General features: G+C 43.9%; 1 protein-coding gene across 1 annotated transcript in view; it reads right to left on the bottom strand.

The window, feature by feature from the left end:
- LOC124555944 (dystrophin-like) overlaps positions 1-25,800 on the bottom strand; it is a gene marked incomplete at its 5' end in the record, with an annotated part of 300,198 nt that extends 274,398 nt beyond the window's left edge. Inside the window, 2 exons of the mRNA XM_047129994.1 lie at positions 15,350-15,522; positions 25,717-25,800. Coding sequence (XP_046985950.1) covers positions 15,350-15,522; positions 25,717-25,800 — 257 coding nt within the window. The remainder of the gene's footprint in view (positions 1-15,349; positions 15,523-25,716) is intronic.
- Positions 25,801-27,568: the final 1,768 nt, after the last annotated feature.

Here is a 27,568-nt window from a genome sequence, read left to right as displayed (position 1 = left end):
AAGGCGCCTAAGACAAGGCGGCTACCCCGCGCGGCCCGAATGTTTATTTCTGAGTTAAGTCCAAAAAACTCTGTACAACTTACTGTTATTCTCGTAGTGGTTTTGCGGGGAATGCATCTTGCATTCTTATGCCGCTTAAGTAAATTTTCGAATTTCTGTACGATCTGTTAGGTTCCAAAGTAAGTGTCAGGTTTAGTTATTTGAGCAATGTTGAAAGCGTGCTTACTTCTGGATTCCTGTAATGGATAATTATCCTGGTCCAGTTTTATTAATTTGCTAATTGTTTTGATTGTGTGTAAAACTTAAGCGAAATTGTTGCGTAGAGTACAAGTTGTATATTCGTTAAAACTGTGAGAATATTAATACATGTGCGATGCGTTAATGTAGCTGTGACTCAATCAATCGTTTCCACCTTTTTTTATGCTATGGACCCAGTAACTGCTGCGCTCGTGTGAACAGCTAATGACTATGACTTAAATAAGCGATCGAAAATATTTAATAACTCTGCACAATGACTAATTTGGTGTTTATGAACAATAAACAGCAAAATTCGAACTTTCTTCTTTAAAAAGGTTAAATTCTTGAGCATAATGGCTTGAACAGTTATTGGACATGTCAGAGATTTCATCTGATCTTCATTAATGCTTGTCAGCCTTTTGTTTGCAAAGTTTTCTTTGCTTGTTTGGTATTTCACTCATCCTTGGTCGTCTCTTGAAAGCGTCACCGCGTCCTCTGCGTGGGTACAGAACTTTTAAAATTCCAGTTCATTTACAGAGCACTTCAAAGTAATTTCTCCCTCAACTTTCTCGAGTACCACGAGGAAGGGGGAAGTGCTAGCCCGTCCACTATAGACAAGGTACAGGTAGCCTCATTGCTATTCCCAATTTTTTTATCGTTATCATACTATTGCGCTTCATAGTGGTACGTTTAACACTTCCTTAGCAGATACTAGTTATACATCACGAAAGTCTTGCGGGAAACAGTTATTACAATTGAAATAACGTTTATCGTAAGCTAACATTTGCATGAAGCTGCAGAATAATATGAAATAGTCTTTCCCTTACGAAAGTAATTAAATAAACACTGAGGATTAAATGAACCCCATATGTATCAGTACGTTGCGAAATTAGTTTTTAACCACTACCGACACACGTTGTAGATATTAAACAGGAAGGCATTCATTCTCTCAAAACAACCTGTTGCTAAAGGTTATCAAGGAGGACTTAAAAAATTAAGTCAGCAATGTTTTTGCTCCTCTACACAAAAATTACACCATTAACAAAGACATTTTTTTGATTTTAGCCCCGCTGCGCATGCTAGGAAAATGTCACCTCAGTATACCCATTCTCACGCTGTAAGGGCAGCCCAACAATAAGAAGTTGGTTTTTCCGAGTAGGAGAGAGAGGAAGGAAGATTAGGGTCTAAAGTCCAGTCGACGATGATTTCATTAAATACGGAGCACCAGCTCGGTTTGGTCAACGATGGTGAAGGAAATGTGCAGTGTCCTTTTCGAAGAAATTATTTCTGCTACCCCCCTTAACCGAACACGAGAACCCTTGGAAACGTAAACCGTAGTGATCGGAAGAGGATTACAATCTCGTTTCTCTGAATGTGAGTCAAGTGTCTTACAACTACACCACCTCAGCGATTTATAAAGACTAATGAGGCTTCAATAACCAAGTTACAGTAAGTACAACAAGAGGCTGAAGAAGCAAATTTTCAGTTTCATGTGGTTGATTCTTAAGTAACACAGGTTTGACGGTGTCCAGGTGAAATAGCTACGTCAAGTGGTGGAAAAAATGCCTTCTTGGACACATCATACGACTGAATGAAAGACGTTTTATAACAACATTTTGTAGAAGCAGTATGATACACAGTATTCCAAAAAGGAAGGAAGATGGGGTTTAAGGTCACGTCGATGACCAGATAATTAGAGATGGAGCACAATCGCGGATTCAGGAAAGAAATCAGAAAAACCCTTTCAGGGATACCATCCCAAAATTCGGCTTATGCGGTACAGGGAAATCAAGGATAATTTAAATGTGGATCACCAGACGGGGATCTGAATCACCGTCCGTTCGAATGCTAGACCACTGTCTTACCACTGCGTCACAACACTCCCTGACAGTATGCCACGAAATACGTAACGAACGGGCCCAGACGTAGAGTTCTCAATCCTCTCGAAGGTAGTGAAACGTACACGCTTTACACTCCAAATCTGAGAAAATACTACACGCCTGAAATGAAATGGAGAATGATGCATCCAATGGCTAGATGTCTGACAACATTCATTTTGATGTTTTATGTTCCATCGGCGGATATATGTGGCAACTATTTGTTCAGTTATGATTGGCAGTGGGAGAAATTCGATGCGAGTTACACCTGGAGCATTTCGGTAACTACTGGACACGAACAAATTAATCAGCATAAACAATCAGAGATTGTGATCTCATGCTTTTCAGTGAAAATGTCACTGCCTGAAACTGAGTAGTTTACAAGTTCTCGCCGGCCGGTATGGCCGAGCGGATCTAGGCGCTTCAGTCTGGAACCGCGCGACCGCTACGGTCGCAGGTTCGAATCCTGCCTCGGGCATGGATGTGTGTGATGTCCTTAGGTTTGTTAGGTTTAAGTAGTTCTAAGTTATAGGTGACTGATGACCTCAGATGTCAAGTCCCACAATGCTCAGAGCCATTTGAACCATTTGAACTAGTTCTCCAACAATCACACACAACTCGAATAACTCTACATTATAGTCATATTACTTACACCAGTTGTTGTTTTTAGGCATTAAGTGTGTTACATTCTGATCGCCATCACTGTTACGAGATGACAAATGCGTAATAAGCAAGATTTCTGATCAAGACAGAAGGCAATTAAAGCCATTAGCTACCAGTGGGCATTGCGTTACATCGAAGGGGCAAGTCGAAAATTTGTGCCAGACTGAGAATCGAACCCAGGTGTCCTGCTTACTGGGCAGATGCACTGACCACTACGGCGTCCGGACGCAGCAGTCGCCACAACCGCACGGACTACCCTAGCACGCCTTGTGCCAAAAACAAATACTCAACTTACATCACACACCACTGATGTACTGCCCCTGCGCGTAATGGGCTCACGAGCAAGGGCACTACATCAGTAGTGTGTGGTATTAAGTTGATAATTTGGGTCTGACAGGGGGTGAGCTAGGGTAGCCCGTGCAGCTGCGGTGATCACTGTATCCACATGGCGTAATGCTCAGTGCATCTGCTCAGTAAGGAGGACATCCGGGTTCGAATCTTGGTCCAGCACACATTTTCGACTTGACCCACGGATATAAATCAATGTGCAACGAGAGATAATGTCTTAATTCCTTTGCGTCTTGATTCATAGTGGCTGCAGGATGAAACTGGTGTCTCTTCTTTCGGACATGTCTGCAACATGAATTATTGACTGATATGGCCTTGTAAAATCAACCAAAACGGTCTTGTTGTGCTGGTAATGCGAACGGCTGCTAGCAAAGGAAGGCTACAGTCGTAATTTTTCCCGAGGACGTGTAGCTCTACTGTATGGTTAAATTATGGTGGCGTCCTCTTGAGTAAAATATTCCGGAGGTAAAGTAGTCTCCCATTCGGATATCCAGATGGGGACTACTCAGGAGGATGTCGTCATCAGGAGAAAGAAAACTGGCATCCTACGGATCGAAACGCGGAATGTCAGACCCCTTAATCGGGCAGGTAGGTTAGAAAATTTAAAATGGGAAATGGATAGGTTGAAGTTAGATATAGTGAAGTTTGTTGGCAGGAGGAACAGGACGTCTGGTGAGGTGAATGCGGAGCTATAAATACAAGGTCGAATAGGGGTAATGAAGTAGTAGATTTACCAATGAATAAGAAAATAAAAATAAGGGTAAGCGAATATGAACAGCATAGTGGACGCATTATCGTAGCCAAGATAGACCGAAGACCACCCGTACCACAGTAGTACAAGTTTACATGCTAACAACCTCCGCAGATGGTGAAGAAATTAAAGCAATGTATGATGAGATAAAAGAAATTATTCAGATAGTTAAACGAGACGAAAATTTAATTATGAGGGGGATTGGAATTCGATAGTAGGAAAAGGAAGAGAAGGAAAAATAGAAGGTGAATATGGACTGGTTGAATTTTGAACAGACCATAATTTAATCATCAAATGTTCAAATGCGTGTAAATTCCTAAGGGACCAAACTGCTGAGGTCATTGGTCCCTAGACTTACTGTTTAACTTAAACTACCTTATGCTAACACACACACACACACACACACACACACACACACACACACACACACACATGCCCGAGGGAGGACTCCACCTTCGGCGGGACGGGCCACGCAGTCCATCACATGGCGCCTCAAACCACGCGGCCTCTCCGCGCGGCATTTAATCATCGCTAGCACTTGTTTGAAGAGTCATAAAAGAGTCATAGAAGGAAGATTTCAGATTGATTACATAATGGTTAGACAGAGATATAGGAACCAAATTTTAAACTGTTAAGATATTTCCAAAGGCAGATGTGGACTCTGACCGCAATTTATTGGTTATGAACTGTAGGTTAAAACTGAAGAAATTGGAAACAGGTAGGAAATTAAGGAAATGGGACCGGGATAAGTTGAAAGAACCAGAGGTCGGTGAGAGTTTCAGAGGGGCAATTAGGCAACGATTGATAAGAACAGGGGAAACAAATACAGTAGAAGACGAATTGAAAATTGTAGAGGGAGATCAAGAGATGAATACAGTAAGCAGATTCAAACTTATGTAGGCAGCAGTAGTTATTCAGAGATGACCATCGTTACAAGGATAGAGCAGTCCTCGGACTGAAGACCACATCATCATCTTCGTAATAGAATGTCCTTCAAACATGCATGCTTGCATGACCATCCTTAAATGACGATATAACATTTGTCTCCTTGTGTGGGAATCACCAATTTTTCGAGCATAACGGTTGAGATTACGTGATATTTAGAAGTTTGGATCGGTCCTGGAGGCGTGCTCGGATAGCCGAAGTGGTTAAGGGACCGCTCACTATAAGTGGGAAATCGGAGCTCGAGTACTGGTCCGGCACAAACTTTTATGTGTCGCAAACAGCTGACATCAGCGCCTAGTCACAGAATGCGAAACTGTTTCGTAAGATTTGGGAGAGACCGACGGCCAATTGTGCCACATGATGTTGAAGTTACTGTTGCCACTGCTGAGAATGCTGGACGCGATGTGCGATCTTCAAGCAGTGCATAGGCCGTTACACGACAGCTGAACATTCCACGGTTCACAGATCGCTAAGTGCTGCGAAAATTGTGAAAACAATGGTATCCATACAAGCTTCCCATTACTCGTGAATGCATATGGTCGTCACATTGAGCAACTTCTGTAACCTGGAACGTAAACTTAATGCTCAATTAACAAATGTTACACCCTCATGTGCAAATTAAAACGTTTCTTTCAATCACTGATGTCCATACGACAAATGTTTCTATGAAGTATTATTGTCCTACGATCATTCGTTTTTCATGGCGGCTCTCTTAAGCAGCTCAAGTTTAATTATAGCCACCCTGTATGTACAAGCTTGTTACGCAAAATTCTGAGTTATTGAATCACTTGTAACTAACACGAAACAGTAAGTTTTACGAACAATACGAGAACATGGCTATTAGTTTAATCGAACCGTAGCTGTCGCAAAAAACATGCTTCTCGAAATGAATGGAGTGGCGAAATTGCAAACATTCTTTGGCAGAATAATTACTTGCAAAAAAGCGAGACATCTGCAGTCAGAATTTCGGTGTAGAGAAATTTATCGTCGCAATTCTGCTTGCTAAATACAGTTCACTGGGATTACCAGGCTAAACCACAAGCCATGCTGGACTTTATTTACGAGCCCAAAGGACCCGGCAGATCGCAGCTGGACCATTTCAATATTGTTGTGAGCCAATACGCTGCTGATGGTTAGAGCAACAGACAATGTGGCACGCATTAAGCCAAATTTACTAGAACGGTGCCTCAGGTACTTTATAATACCGAATCTATGGAACGTAGCTTACAATAATTTGTTTGTGTTCCTTTGTGATATCTTTTATGATGTTTCGGTTTGACACAGTAATAGGGAAGACGAACTTGTTCATGATAAAAGAAGGAGTCGTGGCTGGGGGAGGGGCGGGGGGGGCGGGGGGCGGAGGGCGGGGGGCGGGGGGCGGGGGGCGGGGATAAGTGCATGGGGGTTTGCTGCTGAGAATTTATGAGGCAATTTCGTTAGTTGTAAACTATCTTGGCACCAAAAATCAAGTTTTAGAATATATGTAGAATCGGATTACATCGAGCAATTTACGATGGCAAATGAATCCTCGCGATCTTGCAGTTGGCTCGCGCAAACTGTACCATTACGCAAGGAATAATTTCACGTTTCTCAGTGCATGCATATGCAACACGCTCTTAAGTCACTAAGTAAACAGAAGCAGACTAGAATTAAATAAGGACATGCAGTCGTTCATTAGACTAACGGATTAATACAGAATTGCCGTCCTTGCTCTAACCTTTGCACCATCCATTGTTCTCTTCGCCTGCTGTTCGGTCTGTTCGTTCATTTCGCAGTCTGACCACATGAAATGATATTCTGCCGGCGGTGAAACGCACGTGACTAACTTCTTCAACACACAAACTAGCACAATATCTTTTTCAGGCAAAATATCACAAGCTTCGTAGCATTTTACTTGAGCAAGCAGTTTGCGTGAAGGCAAATTGAGTTTCCACTGCGAAGTAGAGGCCCGGCCTAAAAGATCTGCAAACTATTTATGGTATGTTGTACTTCGTAGAGCAAGTGAACAGCTACATTCAGTCTTTCTAAATTTCCAAAAAACAAAAAAACAAAAAAAATCAACAGTATATCACACTTACGGTCATAACAACGAGGTGTTAACATGGATTCCACCCGCCTGTATGCTCTAAGATAGGGGCACAAAGTACAACTTGCGAGTATGAAATGTATAATATTTTTATTTTAGCTGCAAAATCAATAACATAGTCGTTTCCATATCCTAAGAATTGGAGTAAGGTATAAATTTATTGCGCGCTGATGTTATAAGAAAAAGATAATTGTATAATTCGCACATTTCATACATCTATCAACGACTTAAGACATAGACTCTTACTGAGGAGCTTTATTAAAGAATAAAAAATAGCTTTTACTACGTGATTATGAAGAGTGGTCTACAAAAGCAAATTATAACAGACAACAAAAAAGTAACTGCAGTTATCAGTTTGGTGTAAGTATTCTATGTCTTAAGCAAAACAGGAACATTTTAGTTCCAACATTCATTTAGACAAATGGAAAATCCTTTTATCTCTTATGCGCACTGCATTATAGCTCATTGGCACCATACGACTTAGTTACTAGGGATGCTGAGAACTTTAGGGTACTCAGGTTCATAGGTAATTTATAGGATTTATAGCGGTTTAATGACCATGGCTCAACCCTTGAAGCAGTTTGAGCAATAAACCGGAAACGTTGTCGTTATAAAAATGTTTCATGGCACACTCTCGCGCTTATAGTATGTGCGAGCCAGTTCTCCACGACTCTGCACCATGTGACGGTTCTAACTTCGCAGAGAGAATCAACTGACTTCATCTGTTATTGTAATACGTAAGCTGTCGTAAAATGTACATTATACGCTTCTGAGAACAACTTAATTGAAATGTAAATCATATTCAAACTCCGTATTAATCTACACTGACGTGCAATATCGCGCGGATATCAGATACGAGTTTACTGACGAATTAAATGAGGTCGTGATGTTTTGAGACTAGTAGAAGTAAGTGGTTACTGCGATCACTAAGACTGTATCAAGACTTAAGGTTGTTAGTTTTAGCATGCTCTGCCATAAGCTCCGAATGAGAATATCGAAAGGACAAGCTTATTTTCAAGATTAAACATGTCTTACAACGACTTTTTCCTTCAGACACATTTAATACATTGACGCATGGAAAAAAAACCTATAAATCCACTTTAAAAAGTACAGCCTGTGCACACTGCTGTTCGGATAGTACGTAGGCTATTTTTGCCTAACAGTAAACCAGCGGAGTCGAATACCGCCGTAATAACCTGACTTAACAGCTCTTATCATCAGAACTGTATTGATCCTCTGCCTCTAGTGCTTCTGCAATTTAATGGCACTGAAATTTAACGTTTCTGTGTCGGTTCGCACTTATCCAACGATCAACAACACGGGTGGATTTGGGCACAGCGCATTAAAAGCACCTATCCCTGGTGGTAGGGCTTAGTTTATAGCTTCCGATACTTACGTAACGGACGGGGAGCCATTTTTAGTATGTTTCTCAAAGTCATCTCAAACATACACGTCTAAGAGAATAATTAAATGATCGCACGTTCCAAGTTACCTGCAATTTTCACAAGTATGTACGCAAGCAGTTACGTTATGGCAGTATCGAGTGACATGTGGACTTCGTAATATGGAAACTCGATCCACGAACAAAGGACTGACGTATGATGTCTTCCTCAGTATTAGTGGACAACGACGTCGAACGGATATCCAACCGTGGTCAACCGAGGACATCTATGGGTTCACTGCAGGCTAAACAGACAGACAGTGCTGTGAAGTATTTTTGAACATTTTTCCGAAAACTGCCTTGGGCAATTAGTTAGACAACACCCATACGCAATGTAAATATTTCAGACCTTGTATTAAACATGTCTGACCTTATCGACAGTGAGTACAGGGGCAGGGATTAATGATCGTGATTCCATCATAGTGACAGTCGTTACTAAAGTTAATAAATCCATTATGAAGGCTGGAAGAGTATTTATGCTAGAAAACTCCGGTAAGCAGTTGTTAACATCTCACTTAAACAATGAATGGACGTGATTTTGGTCCAATATGACAAACGTAGAGCAATTATGGGTGAAGTTCAAACTGAGCGTAAAACGCACTCTGAAGAGTAAGTGCCGAGTAAGTGGATTAAGAACGATGAAGACCATCCGTGGTTTAACAATCAAATTCGGAAAATGAGAAAACAGACTGTTGCACTCTTGGTTCAAAAAAGAACGGGCAAATGTCAGCACGCAAACGTTAGTAGAAATTCATGCGTCCGTAAGAAGATCAATGCGCGAACTATATAACAACTTTCAACGTCGTACCATAGCGAGCGATCTTGCCGACAAAACGAGAAAATTATGGTCGTACATAAAATCACTAATCGCGTCGCAGGCTTCTATGCAGTCACTCGTCGACCAACTTGGGTGGCAATAGAAGCCAGCAAAGGAAAGGCGGAGTTTTAAATTTCACATTGAAGAAGTCATTGACGCCTGAGGATCAAACAAACGATGTCGTTTGAGTGTCGTTCGGACTCCTGCATGGAGGACATTGAAAAAGGCCTCCCTGGGGTAGAGAAAAACTGAAAGAGTTGAAAACAATTAGTCGCCCGGTCCACATAGAATCACAATTCGGTTTTACAGAGAGTAGTCTGCGGCATTGACCCCTTACTTAGATTGCATTTATCGCTAATCTTTCGCCCTGTGCGAAGTCCCTAGTAACTGGAAAAAAAGCACGGGTGACTCCTGCATACGAGAAAGGTAAAAGAACGGAACCGCATAATTACAGACTAGTGTCCTTAACATCGGTTCGCTGCAGAAGTCTTGAAAACAATCGGAGTTCGAATAAAACAAATTTCCTTGAGACAGAATAGCTTCTGTAATAAAATGGAACATCTACAGCCGTCCTTACGACGTTATTGATTATATGGCTACCAGTTTCGGTGCTCCAGTATACCATCTTCAAGTCTTAACTGAGGCTGAGGGGGTTAACTCCAATCGTATACACGATTCCATCAGTGGTCAACATTTGTGAACTGGTTTTCACAGAAAATCTGTAACAACGATGCTGTGTCTCCAACCATTAACTACCAAATCGTTGGTAGTTGTGGTTCGAGACACAACATCGTTGTTACAGATGTTCTGCGAAAATCAATTCATAGATGTTGGCCACTGACAGAATTGTGTATACTATTGGAGTTATCCCCATCAGCGTTAGTTAAGGCCTAAATATGGTATACTGAAGCACAGAAACTGGTCTTCTTCTTGGTTGGCTCTACAGTCCTTGAAGAAACTTGGCCTCCTGTATCACCCGCTTCCATTTTTCTCTGTCCATCGCCTTCCTTATCCAATTTCTTATTCCCATCGCCTTTAGATCTTCTTCCATATCGTCCAGCCACCTTTCCCTGGGTCTACCTCTTCTCCTTCTCCCGTCAGGTTTTCCCACGAAAACTTTCTTGACACTCCGAGTTTCTGGAAATCTCTCTACATGTCCCGCCAATCTTATTATTCCCTGCTTAATTTTAACAACAATATCCATCTGCCCAAAAAGTGTTTGTAGTTCTACATTTGTCCTTACTCTCCAGCCATCTTCCTCTCCAACTGCTCCAAAATTCTTTCTCAGTATCTTTCTTTCCCATCTCAGTAACGAGTTCTCCTCCTTTAATGTCAATACCCTTCTGATCCATTTATTACTATAGGTCTTAATATGGTCGTTATATTTTAATTTTTGTATTCCTATTAACATTCCTGGAATTAAATACAATCTGCAAGGCAAAATAGCAACGATTTCCACTCGCTATCCTTTCTTGAATTTCTACTGCTACTTTATTATCCTCCGTTATTACAGAACCAAAATATTTAAATGTTTTCACTCTTTCATATTATTTCCTATTCATTACTATTGAATTCTTTTGTCCGTTTATATCGGGCTCCTCCATCACCATATACTTTGTTTTGTTTATGTTTACTTCTAAACCTACTTCTCTTGCTGCTTCCTCTAACGTATCGTAGTTCCCCCTTTAGTTCCCTTACATTCCTTGCCATTAATGCTTCGTCATCCGCATATGCTACCACTTGAACTTGTCGATTAAGTATTGTTCCTCCTGGGTTTATCGGCATTTACCGCACCACCTTTTCTGGAACTAAATTAAATAGCATTGTAGAGATCACATCTCCCTGTCGTAGCCCCCTCTGTACTTGAAATTCACCAGACAAAAAATGGTTCAAATGGCTCTGAGCACTATGGGACTTAACATCTGAGGTCATTAGTCCCCTAGAACTTAGAACTACGTACACCTAACTAACCTAAGGACACCACACACATCCATGCCCGAGACAGTATTCGAACCTGCGACCGTAGCGGTCGCGCGGTTCCAGACTGAAGCGCCTAGAACCGCTCGACCACTGCGGCCTGCGTGCGTCAGGTCGAAATGGCGGTAACGCAACCACAAAAGTCGTTTCAGGTTTTCCACTGGAGCACGTGCATTTCAGTCACAACTGGGTAGTGTGATTTTCGTTGAGAGAACAGCACAGGTATGGGGCATAAGGGGCGTGATGGTCTCACATTGCACCACTGGCCTAGAAGGTCGGCTGGTTTCGAGGAATGTGATTTTTGTGGTGTGGGGGTGGGGGTGGGGGTGGGGGTGGGGGGAGGTGTTGTGGGAGACTCTATGTGCAGCCCTCTCAAAAACTTTGGGTGAACTGCGACGCCGCGTAGGGAGAGCGGTGAAAAAAGTTAACACTGTAAACATGCTGGCAAAAGTATGGGATACGTTTGACTATCGTCTGGATGTTTGTCGTGCATCCAGTGTGGAGAGTATATTGAATACTTGTAGAAACTAAACGAAAACTTTGATCCTCTAGGTTGTACATGTTTGCAGTTAAAATACATAGCGTATTAAAATCGGATTTATCTTTATAATATACGAGGGGTCTTCAATAAGCAATGGAACACGTTTTCTTCTCGGCCAGTTTCGGTTGACAAAATGTGAAATTTGTCGTGGGACAACGCAGAATATTCCCGCTTCCGCCGCTGTAGTTTCGTGAAGTTCCGATAATTGGTGGCGCTATACGCAGCCTCCAAAATGGTGTCTGTAACGTAGGTGGGCTCAAAGCAGAGAGCTGTGACGGAAAATCAGAACATCAGAGATAATCGTAGGTGCCTGCAGAATGTCTACAGAGACCGGGGAGTAGTGGTGGGGAGCTCGTGAATGAGTCGTTCAAATGAACGCTTCACTCCAGTGAAGTGTGAACTAACCACTCAATTTCAATGAACTGGTACTTCAAACTCTCCACAGATAGCACACTCCACACTTTTTTTCTAGTTCGTTCACTCACTCTCTTCCCCTCTCCCTCATCCCCATTACATTGGCGCTACGTCACTCATTCTCCCTTCACTTCAGTCCTCCCTCTACTGCCTGTCGACGAATCGCGCGGTGAAATACACTTACAACAACAGTTGCACTTTGCTTTCCCATCACCTAAATCGGCGAAGAAACCCCAAATTTCACTACTTCTACGCGACCAAAGTTGCTAGCCATTGTATAAGCGTGAACAGACACAAAAATTGCTTTCCGAATAAAATAAAGAGGGATTTTACCTGAAATCGTACCCATGACTACAGGTGACAGTTTACGTTTTGAATTTATAGGGTTATTATTCTCAACAAAAATAAAATCTACAGGAAAACTTCTGAATAATTACTTAACGTAGGTATATAAACTTTGTGACAGTGGTAAACATACTCATTCTATTTTGGATTAAATTTTAAAAGGAACATAAAATTGGACTTAATTTCGTTAGTAGCCCTAGTTTTCAGTCCATAAACACAACAAATAAGGTTTCACTTGGCAGATGAAGACTCTTTTTGGCGCTTCATGAAAAAATGTCGAGCAAGGTTAAACGTAATACCTTCTTTATATGTGACAGGCTTCTCTATTTATGTTTCCTTCGTCCCCTTCGACCATGCTGTATTTAAGTTACCTCAGACGCTGTAAGACGCAAAACGTTACGTGGACGTTACTTCATAGTTCGGCCATCTGTTGGTAAAATTATGAAGTATTACGAAGCTTTATTGTACGAGCGAGGCGAAGCGAGCGTAGCCGCGGCTGAGCGGCGAACTGGACAACTTCGCCAGGCTTCCGTACTTCATGAATGAACTACTTCATTTGAACGCTTCACGGCAAAGAGTGAAATGAATGAAGTACTTCACGGGAATGAACGAGTTCGACCCATCTCTACCGGGCAGTGAATAAAAGCACGGTGAGTCGTTGGGCGGCGAGTCTGTCATCATCGCAACAGGGTCGCTCAGACCTGTCCGATCTCCACCGTGCCGGCCGGCCGCTCTCAGCTGTGACTCCTGCAATGTTGGAACGTGCGGACACACTCATTAGAGGTGATCGACGGATCACAAACAAACACCTCGCTGACGTCTCTATTGGTGGTGCTGACACACCCGTCCTACCCTTGGGGTATTCAGTGGTGTGTGCTCTCAGGGTTCCTCGCCGCCTAACAGAAGACCATAAAGAGCAACAAAGGACCATCTTGTAGGGAAGCTGATCGTGACAATTCTCTGTCGAAGATCATCACAGGCGATGAAACATGGGTTCGTGACTCCGAAACATGTGTGCATACAGGCCCTCGCAGTAAGGCAGAGCAAGGCCGTCACACTGAACGGAGATTATGTTGAAAAACAGAGTTTTGTAGCCACAGGAGTACTGAGTAATACGGTGTTTTGGAATCATGGATAAATGCAACCTGCTTTCAGAAGAAAATGTATTCCATTACTTGTTGAACACCCCTTGTAAGAACTTTGTAGTCCTAGGCAGAAGTTAATATCTACGCCAAGTGTCTACCTCCATTAGTTTAGAAGATTTAGTCTTCTGGCACTGAATGAATCTTTTCCTAACACCCTGTATTTCCAAAATACATAGGTGGTGTTCTGTGCACACGCCTTAGTTGACCCATTTAATTGACATTTTCGTTAGAAAACACACAATAACACAATTTGAGAGAGTCACAGAGAGAAACACTAAAGACTTTTTCAATACAAATTATTTGAGTGTTAATTGAGATTCGTACGTTCGAGAACTGTTAGAAGCCGACCTCGGGGAAGATCAGTTTGGATTCCGTAGAAATATCGGAACACGTGAGGCAATACTGACCCTACGACTTATCTTAGAAGCTAGATTAAGGAAGGGCAAACCTACGTTTCTAGCATTTGTAGACTTAGAGAAAGCTTTTGACAATGTTGACTGGAATACTCTCTTTCAAATTCTGAAGGTGGAAGGGGTAAAATACAGGGAGCGAAAGGCTATTTACAATTTGTACAGAAACCAGATGGCAGTTATAAGAGTCGAGGGACATCAAAGGGAAGCAGTGGTTGGGAAGGAAGTGAGACAGGGTTGTAGCCTCTCCCCGACGTTATTCAATCTGTATATTGAGCAAGCAGTAAAGGAAACAAAAGAAAAATTCAGAGTAGGTATTAAAATCCATGGGGAAGAAATAAAAACTTTGAGGTTCGCCGATGACATTGTAATTCTGTCAGAGACAGCAAAGGACTTGGAAGAGCAGTTGAACGGAATGGATAGTGTCTTGAAGGGAGGATATAAGCAAAACGAGGATAATGGAATGTAGTCGAATTAAGTCGAGTGATGCTGAAGGAATTAGATTAGGAAATGAGACACTTAAAGTAGTAAAGGAGTTTTGCTATTTGGGGAGCAAAATAACTGATGATGTTCGAAGTAGAGAGGATATAAAATGTAGACTGGCAATGGCAAGGAAAGCGTTTCTGAAGAAGAGAAATTTGTTAACATCAAGTATAGATTTAAGTGTCAGGAAGTCGTTTCTGAAAGTATTTGTATGGAGTGTAGCCATGTATGGAAGTAATACGTGGACGATAAATAGTTTGGATAAGAAGAGAATAGAAGCTTTTGAAATGTGGTGCTACAGGAGAATGCTGAAGATTAGATGGGTAGATCACATAACTAATGAGGAGGTATTGAATAGCATTGGGGAGAAGAGAAGTTAGTGGCACAACTTGACTAGAAGAAGGGATCGGTTGGTAGGACATGTTTTGAGGCATCAAGGGATCACAAATTTAGCATTGGAGGGCAGCGTGGAGGGTAAAAATCGTAGAGGGAGACCAAGAGATGAATACACTAAACAGATTCAGAAGAACGTAGGTTGCAGTAGGTACTGGGAGATGAAGCAGCTTGCACAGGATAGAGTAGCATGGAGAGCTGCATCAAACCAGTCTCAGGACTGAAGACCACAACAACAACACGTTCGAGAGCTGCAGTGGTACGCGTGGGCAGGCAACTGACTACACAGACAGAAGAGAGTGGATGGAAGAGGGGGCAGGGCAGTTGAAATGGGAAGGAGGGAAAGGGGGGGGGGGGGTCGGACTGGCGTAGGCGGACGAGCTGCCGAAAAAGGCGTGGAGGAGGGGGGAGGGGGGGGGGACAGCTAGCGGAGACATATTGGGACAAGCTGCAGCAGGCTGGTGGCTGGCGCGTACCTGATGGCCATGCTCTTGGCCTTGAGGTGGTGCCAGCGCTGGTTCATCTCGTCGAGGCGGCGCTGCAGCATGACGGCGTCGTCCTGCGAGGCGAGGCTGCTGAGCAGCTTGCGGCCCGTCCCGTTGAGCGACGCGAACACATCGCGGTGGCTCTCGATCTCGCTCTGCAGGTCCTGCACAGTAAAACAGTCGTCCGTGTCACTTTCAGTGTATTCTATACACAAATGTCAGAATAAGGAGAGGTGTATATCAAAAACAGAATTTCTTTTATTGGCCATAAGTGTTTCAATTATTTGGAGGACGCCGTGGCCAGATCACTTTGTATAAAAGCAGTTCACGATAACCGAATAAAAATAACTTTCAAATTTATTGCACAATGTGGAGACAGAGGAAAATGATACCTAGAACAAAAAAGTAAAAACTGCGTAGGTGTTCAAACTCTCGAGCATCGTGTCGGGTGTGGCTGCATCGGAGGTTGGAAACTTGCCGAGGTGGCTAGTCGCGTGAGGCTAACGATGCTACAGATAACAATGTGCTTCAAGAACGCTGTCGATCTCGAAGTAAGGAAGGGTCAGAGAACATCTCTGTTGTCCTTCATGTACGCCGTCGTAGATGTAGAAATGAAACCGATGGAATTCGACACCGACCCTGTTGCTTACATGTTTCACAAAGGATGCTGTTGGTCTACCCTTCCATTACTTACGCAAAGGAGACGGTACGTCATCTACTTCGTAACAATGACTATCGCATCTTTCGACTAACGAACCAAATAAAGGGAATATATGCCAGCTATAGCTACAGCATACGCCACAGTGTGAACTGAGTGCTCACTTTAAGCTACGTAGGTACTATTATTTTAATTTGGAAGGAAGGAGAAAGGTACGGGTGGAAGTAAAGCTGCAGGGAAGAATCGTTATTCGTGCTCGGATAGCTCAGTTGATAAAAACATTGCGCATGAAACACAAGGTTACGGATTTGAATTCCTGTTCGGCACACAGATTTATTATGTCAGTAAGATTCACGATTATTTTAATCATACATCTGTACCTTCAGTGAGAAAACCATAAAAGAACGTATTAACATCTTTTACCCATTTATGTATCAACTAGACGTGACCATTTCAATTACTTAAATCAGTACAAAAGGCGCAACAAAAAAAAGCCATCTCAGTGACGTGTTTCTGTCAAAGCATACATTTCTAAATAATATCCCTACTCATAAGAGATTTTTCACTCAGTAAAAGATAACCAAAAGCATTTCAGTTTCAAATAGTTGGGCCTATTGGCCTATTGGTAAAGCGAGTGATTTGAAACCCAGAGGCTGCGTATTCGAATCCTGGGCAGACGATGGAAATTTTCAATGTGCCTTTGATTTAGCCTTCACCTCTGAACGATGTGAGAAGTCGCCAGGAACGACACGTTGTTCGGATTCCCTTTTAAACAGTAGCTCACTTTCCCCGGTTAGACAAACTCGGGTGGGTTAGGGACACGGAAGTCGCCGAAGTGTCGTCCAATGGAAAGAGATGCACCAGGTCTTATGCCACATGCAATTATTATAGTACAAAGGTCCACTTAGTGTCCACATCCAGAAAATATGTCACAAAAACACAATGAAGGGCCAAGAAACTGGTATAGCCATGCGTATTCAAAAAATGGTTCAAATGGCTCTGAGCACTATGGGACTTAACTTCTGAGGTCATTAGTCCCTTAGAACTTTGAACAACTAAAACCTAACTAACCTAACGACATCACACACATCCATGCCCGAGGCAGAATTCGAACCTGCGACCGTAGCGGTCACGCGGTTCCAGAGTGTAGAGCCTAGAACCGCTCGGCCACAGCGGCCGGCCATGCGTATTCAAATACAGAAAGATGTAAACAGGCAGAATACGGCGTTGCGGTCGGCAACGCCTGTATAAGACAACAAGTGTCTGGCGCAGTTGTTAGGTCGGTTATTGCTGTTACAATGCAAGGTTATTTAAGTGAGTTTGGACGTCGTGTATAGTCGGCGCACGAGCGATGGGACAAGCATCTCCGAGGTAGCGATGAAGTGGGGATTCTCCCATACGACCATTTCACGAGTGTACCCTGAATATCAGGAATCTGGTAAGACATCAAGTCTCCGACAATGCTGCGGCCGGAAAAATATCCTGCAATACCGGGACCAACGACGACTGAAGAGAATCATTCAACGTGACCGAAGTGCAACCCTTCCGCAAACTGCTGCAGATTTCGATGCTGGGCTATCAACAAGTGTCAGCGTGCGAAGCATTCATTCAACGAAACATCATCGATGTGGGTTTTCGAAGCCGAATGACCACTCGCGCACCCTTAGTGACTGCACGACGCAAAGCATTACGTCTCGCGTGGGCCCGTCAACACTGACATTGGACTCTTGATGACTGGACACATGTTGCCTGGTCAGATGAGTCTCGTTTCAAATTGTGTCGAGCGGATGGACATGTACGGGTACTGAGATAATCTCATGGGTCCATGGACCCTGCAAGTCACGGTGTGGGGCCTGTGCAGTAGGAGTGATATGGGACCCTTGATACGTCTAGATACGACTCTGACAGGTGACACATACGTAAGCATCCTGTCTGATCACCTGCATCCGTTCATGTCCATTGTGCATTCCGACGGACTTGGGCAGTTCCAGCAGGGAAATGTGACACGCCACACGTCCAGAATTACTACAGAGTGGCTCCAGGAACACTCTTCTGAGTTTGAGCACGTCCGCTGGCCAGCGAACTCCCCAGACATGAACATTATTCAGCATATCTGGGATGCCTTGCAACGTGCTGTCCCGAAGAGATATCCACACCCTCGAACTCTTACTGATTTATGGACAGCCCTGCAGGGTTCATGGTGGCGATTCCCTCCAGCACTACTTTAGACATTAGTCGATCCATGCAACGTCGTGTTGTGACACTTCTGCGTGCTCGCGGGGGCCCTACACGATATTAGGCAGGTGTATCAGTTTCTTTGGCTCTTCAGTGTATTTTCAAAACAATCAAATGGCTCTGAGCACTATGGGACTTAACATCTGACGTCATCAGTCCCCTAGAACTTAGAACTACCCAAACCTAACCAACCTAAGGACATCACACACATCCATGCCCGAGGCAGGACTCGAACCTGCGACCGTAGCGCTCGCGCGGTTCCAGACTGAAGCGCCCAGAACCGCTCGGCCACCAGCGGCCGGCTCAAAACAATCACATCTGCTTCAAAAATATTGTGTTCATTGTAGATAAAGGGTTTCCGCAACTGTACTGACACACGTGGTGTATTCGAATTTCATAACTATGACTAACTGTTGTCATTCCAATCCCACCCGCAAATCATCTTCACTCTGTCTGGCGTGTAACGTGGGACTTCCCGCAGTAGTCAGTTTATACGTGTTGACATCAATAGTGCTCTATCCCCCGGGGCAGTTAGTTGTACAATACGTGCGACCGACCCGAACGCCGCTTCTGTCGGTTACACGCCATTCACAGTAGTGTGGTGGTGGTGGTGGTGGTGGTGGTGGTTGTTGTTAGTGTTTAACGTCCTGTCGACAACGAGGTCATTAGAGACGAAGCGCAAGCTCGGGTTAGGGAAGGATTGGGAAGGAAATCGGCCGCGCCCTTTCAAAGGACCCATCCCGGCATTTGCCTGAAACGATTTAGGGAAATCACGGAAAACCTAAATCAGGATGGCTGGAGACGGGATTGAACCGTCGTCCTCCCGAATGCGTCACAGTAGTGTAACTAACGGCCACATGCGATTACGCGCACTAGCCGTGCTCGACTGGTCCTTTCGGTGGGTCTCTAGCCAAAATGTCAAGCTATAACCCTTCTTATTAAGAGCAGTATATTGTTAGTGTTTTCTTCCAAGCTAGTAAACTAAAAAGGAAATCAAAACAAACACAGTAGCATAAATTTAAAATGTTGTCATAGTTAAATCGTACATAGAGTAGTGAGACTCAGTTATTCACCTTTACACAATACTGGAAAAAAGTAGTTGTTCGACATATGCATGTTTCAAGAAATTGTGACACTTCGAGGAAAATGTCATAGACTTTCTTACGTTCAAGTTAGAAGTAGGAATTATCATCTTGTTCGTAGCATGCTACGCATCGCTGGAAGCATTTACAAAAGCTCATTATGGGTGACAATAAAAGGACATGTATTTGAAGATAACGAAGCACTTACAATTCCCATTTTTTGTGAAATACGGTAGATTCGTCTTGATTTGGCAAACGCAAGAAAATGTCACTATCTGTCAAACATACGTGACAGGGATACCTTCGCAAGAAATAGTCATTTGTATAAGTTTATATATCTTTACTTTAAAGCGTTGACCCACCCTGTCTTTTTTGTTACTGCACCATTCGTACGTGCGACGATTTCAAGAACACATATTGATGACGTCATGAGGGGTAGAATACTAGGGCGACTGGAGGTTGGTCAAACACAGCAGGTCGTAGCATGGGCCCTCCGTGTGCCACAAAGTGTGATCTCAAGATTATGGCAACGATTCCAGTAGACAGGAAACGTGTCCAGACGCTACAGTACGGGACATCCGTAGTGTGCAACACCACACGAAGACCGATATCTCACCATTAGTGCCCGCAGACAGCCACGGAGTACTGCACGGAGCCTTCCTCGGGACCTTACCGCAGCCACTGGAACAGTTGTATCCAGACATACAGTCTACAGATAACTGAACAGACATGGTTTATTCGCCCGGAGACCTGCAAGGTGTATTCCACTGACCCCTGGTCACAGGAGAGCCCGTAAAGCCTGGTGTCAAGAAACAGTACATGGTCATTGGAACAGTGGTCCCAGGTTATGCTCACGGACGAGTCCGGGTATAGTCTGAACAGTGTTTCTCGCCGGGTTTTCATCTGGCGTGAACCAGGAACCAGATACCAACCCCTTAATGTCCTTGAAAGGGACCTGTATGGTGGTCATGGTTGATGGTGTGGGGTGGGATTACGACTGGTGCACGTACAGCCCTGCATGTCTTTGACAGAGGAACTGTAACAGGTCAGGTGTATTGGGACGTCATTTTGCACCACTATGTCCGACTTTTCAGGGGACGGCCCCACCGAGCTGCCATCGTGGAGGAGTACCTTGAAACAGAACATCAGGCGAATGGAATGGCATGCCTCTTCTCCAGACCTAAACCCCATCGAGCACGTCTGGGATGCTCTCGAACGACGTATCGCTGCACGTCTTCAAACCCCTACGCCACTTCAGGAGCTCCGACAGGCACTGGTGCAAGATTGGGAGGCTATACCCGAGTAGCTGCTCGACCACCTGATCCAGAGTATGCCAACCCGTTGTGTGGCCTGCGTACGTGTGCACGGTGATCATATCCCGTATTGATGTCGGGGTACATGCGCAGGAAAAAGTGGCGTTTTGTAGCACATGTGTTTCGGGACGGTTTTCTCAACTTATCACCAATACCGTGGACTTACAGATCTGTGTCGTGTGTGTTTCCTGTGTGCCTATGCTATTAGCGACAGTTTTGTGTAGTGCCACGTTTGTGAGGCACCACATTCATCAATTATCCTTAATTTACGAGCATGAGTGTCTGTGAGGCTCCAGTCCTACCATTAGGGTGACCTAAGTTCTCACCCGAAACACACCTCCCAATAATCTTTGTCAGAGATAAAGCGTAACTATCGATTGTCGCAGGTAAAGAGTAGAAATTTATCTACCGATTCTGCAGAGCGACTGTCATACGTCGCTGAGTTTCATGACTTCTTCTTTTCTGTTAAAATTATCAGTGTGCTCTTATATTTCGATGGCGCCTCTGTATAGTCGTGAATAATAGTTAGTCATGGTGGATAAAATTTTGGTTTCAGAAAACTTTAGTTCATGATTTCTTGACTGAAGAGCTGCTGTAGATGAATTTTCCGTTCCCCATAGTCGGGAAAGACCCCTATATTATTCAGTCTTGTATTCGCGTGTCTCTCGATAGTTCTAATGTAGACCTTTCCACAAGTACATGGGGTTTTACATACTCCAGTCGCTGACAGAGGAAGATGTTTGTCCTTTACAGGTCTTAGGAATTGACATATTTTCTTAGTTCGTCTAAAAACCGTCTGTTATCATGTTGCCGTAAACCTTGCCGAGCTGATAAGTTACTTTCTTGATCGCTGTGTTTTATCGTTGCCTCTTTTCCTACTGTTTTTCGGTCGAAGAACCTATTCACTTTTTTGTGTGAATAGTCATTCTTCTCGGACGCCTGCTTCAGATGTTTCGGGTATAAATCCTTTTGGCTCTGTGAACAACACTTTTAATTGCACCTCTCTCTTGTTGCGGATGATGGTTGGAGTTCTTACCCAAATATCTATCTGTTGATCTGATTTCCCGGAAAACCTTGTATTTCAACCTCCCGTCAGCCTTTCACACAACTAAAACATCCAAGAAGGATAATGCGATGTGTTTTTCCATCTCCACGGTAAACTAGATTTCTAGATTTACACGAAATAACAAAAGAATTCTTCTAAAGCTTTTTTACCATGTGTCAAAACCACAAATGTATCATCGACAAACCGGTACCATCAAATACAAGGCTAAAAAGGACATAAACGTTTTTGCCGACTACGGAAAACAGAAAAACCAGCTGTAGCAGAGCATGCTCTTCAGTCAGGAAATCATGAAATGAAATTTCCCGAAACCAGAATTTTATCTACTATGGCAAAATATTATCCACGAGTAGTAGAGAAGCCATCGACATATACAAGCCTAGTGATAATTTTAACAGAAAAGAACGGGTCTGAGGAATCGATAGTTTTATCACTGACAAGCGACAATCGATAATTACGTTTTATCTTCGACAAAAATTATTTCTGCTGATCACGTGTAAACTCGAACACACCCACTTTACCTACTATTTACAGGGTGACAGTTGTTGAACTATATGAAATAAAATCATCATAACTTCTGAACGGTTTGCGTTAGCACGATCAAACTGCGCGGTTGGCCACGGAACACGATGGGATTTAGTATGGTATGTATGGTTTGGTTTAGCGACCAACCCCACTTTAATTTGGATGGGTTCGTCAATAAGCAAAATCGGTGCGTCTGGAGGACTGAGAACCCGCATTTCGCTGTCGAGAAATCTCGTTATCCTCAACGGGTAACTGTGTGGCGTGCAATGTCCAGTCACGGAATAATCGGTGCGATATTCCTTGTAGGCACGCTGACCACCCAACGGCACGTGAAGATTTTGGAAGATGATTTCATTCCCATTATCGAATGTGACCCAGATTTCGACAAGATGTGGTTCATGCAAGACGGAGCTCGACCCCGTCGAAGGAGTGTTTGATGTCCTTGAGGAGCAGTTTGGGGACCGCATTCTGGCTCTGGGGTACGCAGAGGCCACTGGCATGGATCTCAATTGGCCGCCTAAAGACACGGTGTACAGCAATAACCCCAAAACCATTGTTGCGCTTAACACAGCCATTCAGTAGGTCATCGACAGCATCGATGCTCCGACACTTCAGCGGGTCATGCAGAATTTCGTTGTTCGTCTACGCCACATCATCGCCAATGATGGCAGGCATACCGAACATGTCATAATCTAAATACGAATATCTTTAGTGACGTTTACATGTAGAATAAAGTGTGTGCACGCCATAGTTTGTAAATAATTTACTTTTCTTTCATATACCGGGTGAGCAAAAAGTCAGTATAATTTTGAAAACTTAATAAACCACGGAATAATGTAGATAGAGAGGTAAAAATTGACGCACATGCTTGGAATGACATGGGGTTTTATTAGAACAACAAAAAAGTTCACAAAATGTCCGACAGATGGCGCTGGACAGCAAAACGTCAGTACTGCTACCGTGACGGGTGAGAGGTACGCCGTTATGTTACAGAATCGCATCATCCCCAGCCTGGCTGATAAACACCTGCTGGAACGTACGATATTTATGCAGGATAGCGCTCCACCCCATATTGCTAGACGCGTGAAAGATCTCTTGCGCGCGTCGTTTGGCGATGATCGTGTGCTCAGCCGCCACTTTCATCATGCCTGGCCTCCCAGGTCCCCAGACCTCAGTCCGTGTGATTATTGGCTTTGGGGTTACCTGAAGTCGGAAGTGTATCGTGATCGACCGACATTTCTAGGGATGCTGAAAGACAACATCCGACGTCAATGCCTCACCATAACTCCGGACATGCTTTACAGTGCTGTTCACAACATTATTCCTCGACTACAGCTATTGTTGAGGAATGAAGGTGGACATATTGAGCATTTCCTGTAAAGAACATCATCTTTGCTTTGTCTTACTTTGTTATGCTAATTATTGCTATTCTGATCAGATGAAGCGCCACCTGTCGGACATTTTTTGAACTTTTGTATTTTTTTGGTTCTAATAAAAACCCCTGTCATTCCAGGCATGTGTGTCAATTTGTACCTCTCTATCTACACTATTCCGTGATTTATTCAGTTTTCATATTTATACTGACTTTTTTGATCACCCGGTAGTTCAATAATTGTCATTCTGAATATCGCTCTCCGACGTCCAAATCTTCAGTCGGCAAGACTCAGCGTCGCCACGAGTAGCTCCGGAAATGTCCAGCGCAGCTCTGGACGAAACGTCAGGAAACGAAAAGTTTCTTCGACCACGGTCACACTGCCCGGAAGACTCAGCAACAAGTACACCTTGGGAAGACGAATGGAATATTCCAGAATTTGAAACATGAACAGCTGCTAGCATGAGTTTCTTAGAAGTAGATACCTTAGGGGTTGCGAAGCAACTCAAATTGCTTGATACGGGCAAGTCTTCAGGTCCAGATTGTATTCCGATTAGGTTCCTTTCACATTACGCTGATACAATAGCTCCCTACTTAGCAATCATATACAACCGCTCGCTCACCGATAGATCTGTACCTACAGATTGGAAATTTGCGCAGGTCGCACCAGTGTTTAAGAAGGGTAGTAGGAGTAATCCATCGAACTACAGACCTATATCATTGACGTCGGTTTGCAGTAGGGTTTTGGAGCATATACTGTATTCAAACATTATGAATCACCTCGAAGGGAACGATCTATTGATACGTAATCAGCATGGTTTCAGAAAACATCGTTCATGTGCAACGCAGCTAGCTCTTTATTTGCACGAAGTAATGGCCGCTATCGACAGGGGATCTCAAGTTGATTCCGTATTTCTAGATTTCCGGAAAGCTTTTGACACCGTTCCTCACAACCGACTTCTAATCAAGCTGCGGGCCTATGGGGTATCGTCTCAGTTGTGCGACTGGATTCGTGATTTCCTGTCAGGAAGGTCGCAGTTCGTAGTATTAGACAGCAAGTCATGGAGTAAAACTGAAGTGATATCAGGTGTTCCTCAGGGAAGCGTCCTGGGACCTCTGCTGTTCCTGATCTATATAAATGACCTGGGTGACAATCTGAGCAGTTCTCTTAGGTTGTTCGCAGATGATGCTGTAATTTACCGTCTAGTAAGGTCATCCGAAGACCAGTATCAGTTGCAAAGCGATTTAGAAAACATTGTTGTACCGTGTGGCAGGTGGCAGCTGACGCTAAATAACGAAAAGTGTGAGGTGATCCACACGAGTTCCAAAGGAAATCCGTTGGAATTCGATTACTCGATAAATAGTACAATTCTCAAGGCTGTCAATTCAACTAAGTACCTGGGTGTTAAAATTACGAACAACTTCAGTTGGAAAGACCACATAGATAATATTGTGGGGGAAGGCGAGCCAAAGGTTGCGTTTCATTGGCAGGGCACTTAGAAGATGCAACAAGTCCCCTAAAGAGACAGCTTACACTACACTCGTTCGTCCTCTGTTAGAATATTGCTGCGCGGTGTGGGATCCTTACCAGGTGGGATTGACGGAGGACATCGAAAGGGTGCAAAAAAGGGCAGCTCGTTTTGTATTATCACGTAATAGGGGAGAGAGTGTGGCAGTATGATACGCGAGTTGGGATGGAAATCATTAAAGCAAAGACGTTTTTCGTCGCGGCGAAATCTATTTACGAAGGTTCAGTCACCAACTTTCTCTTCCGAATGCGAAAATATTTTGTCGAGCCCAACCTACATAGGTAGGAATGATCATCAAAATAAAATAAGAGAAATCAGAGCTCGAACAGAAAGGTTTGGGTGTTCGTTTTTCCCGCGCGCTGTTCGGGAGTGGAATGGTAGAGAGATAGTACGATTGTGGTTCGATGAACCCTCTGATAAGCACTTAAATGTGAATTGCAAAGTAATCACGTAGATGTAGATGTACACATTACAACTTTCGGTGGTTCCACGACGGTGTTTTTCGAGTACGCCGAACCCGTTTACAGAAGTATTTTTGAGCTGGAACGGTGGTGGGTGTGAGTGGGGGAGGGGCGGATTACCTGCTCGAAGGAGGCGAGGTGCGCGAGCAGGCGGAAGCTGAGGTGTATGTAGCGGGCGTCCTCGGCGCCGTGGCGGCGGCCCGCGCGCGCGCGCCGGCCCGGCCAGGTGCGGCCGCGCCTCCCCGCGGCTGCCGCCTCCGCCCCCGCCTCCGCCCCCGCCGCACGCAGTGTCGCCGCGCCGCTCGCCCCGCTGCTTCACCGCCGCTCCGCCGCAGCCCGACCGTCTCCTTCCGCCGACATCGCACACCGTCCCTTATCTCGCACACGTACGTGCACCTCGCCGATAACGCGGTCCACTGTCAAGTCCGCACTTTTCACAGCGTCGCATTTCCGCAAACGGCGAGATTCTGTAGTATGCTGAGCTCCTGGAAACTACGCCGCGCACACTTCCGATCCTGTCGTGCCTCTACTTAGGAGTTTGCACACGATAAGTACAGTGAGAAAACGTCACACGTGTAACCTTCAAAGTACTAGCCACAGCGCGAATCTTCATGTCAGTTGAAAATACTTTCCACAACTTCACTCGGGACCGAGAACTGTTGCTACAATACTTATTAGCTACGATTAGCACACGATCGATTCTAATCGCGCATCACTACGTGACACACGCTTCTACAGAAACTCTCTTCCTTCGTTAACTGCATCCGTCTGAGTTACTATATCAAAACATTCTGCGGATGACGCAAATCTGTCAAAAAATTCAGGTACAGTATTTCAGATCTCAATAAATTATTTAACTCTATTCCAGAGACAACCGAGTAGAAAACGGTCGATCAGTTCCGCCAGGACTACACAACGCCTGCGCCGTCGAAACGTTATCATCGACAGTTTTTCAGAATATCGTGAAAATTCAAATCACTGCTCGGCTTTTTGCCTTTCACCACTCCATTCGCGGTCACCGTAGCCGTTTAATGCTCGTGACCAACTCTCTCGTTGTCCGTGGCCGCTTCATCATTGTCACTAACCGCTAACTGTGACGAGATATAAATCTATAGTGACTGGCGCTTACATGATACTCAAAAAGAGGTAGGGAAGTACTTCCACTGAAAGGCAGATGTCCTCTCTTCGTGGCGTTTCTAAAACCTTGAAGAAACAATGTGGCCTGAGCGGTCATTCAAAGACGTCGGTCTGGCGACTGCTGATTTGCTTCATAATCATACACGGGAAACGTTAGCAGCTGATAAGAAAATCGCTTCTTGGCAGCTGTCAGTATGCTGTGAAAGAAGGATTCACCGGTTAAACGAAAACTAAAGAAGTCGAAATGTCTAAATCTTTCTAAATAATGTCAACGAAATGTAGCACGTAAGACTGCCGCTGGAAATGGAAAGCCAGAAAGGAAAGAACCACAACTACAAATCACCATCAGCTCGATTTTTCGCAACTATCAACCGTGCCACATTATTTCCAACCTGTTTCCATACTATCAACGGCGGCAAATAAGTTACTATTCAAATGTCACACTTAAACACATAAAAACAAGGATAATGTAGAGAAAAATCGATTTTAGCCACTTTAGCCTCGAAAAGCGCGAGTCCTCTGTATTTATGTGCTAAAACAAAGTTACCTTTGCACTCCCTGTGAGCTCTGAAATTTCTTTTATCATTTCGATTTATTTTTCGTCACAAAATTGGTTACAGACTTGATCAATGTAACCTGCTAACAAATTACTCTTCCAGGACGTCTGGATATTACTTGACACTGTTTACAATGGGAGAATACTGGATTTTACTGTAATCTCTACATTCTGCAGTCTATAGTATAAATGTAGTGGGGCTTACTTTATCGAGGCTATACTGTCAGATGTGAAACATGTTTCATAACTGTTAAATCGAGTGGAAGGTTCAGAGTTCCT

Source organism: Schistocerca americana, chromosome X (assembly GCF_021461395.2).
Source record: "Schistocerca americana isolate TAMUIC-IGC-003095 chromosome X, iqSchAmer2.1, whole genome shotgun sequence".
In the NCBI taxonomy this organism is placed as follows: Eukaryota; Metazoa; Arthropoda; class Insecta; order Orthoptera; family Acrididae; genus Schistocerca; species Schistocerca americana.
Note: the sequence above shows the minus strand (reverse complement) of the source record. Positions and strands in the feature narration are given on the sequence as shown.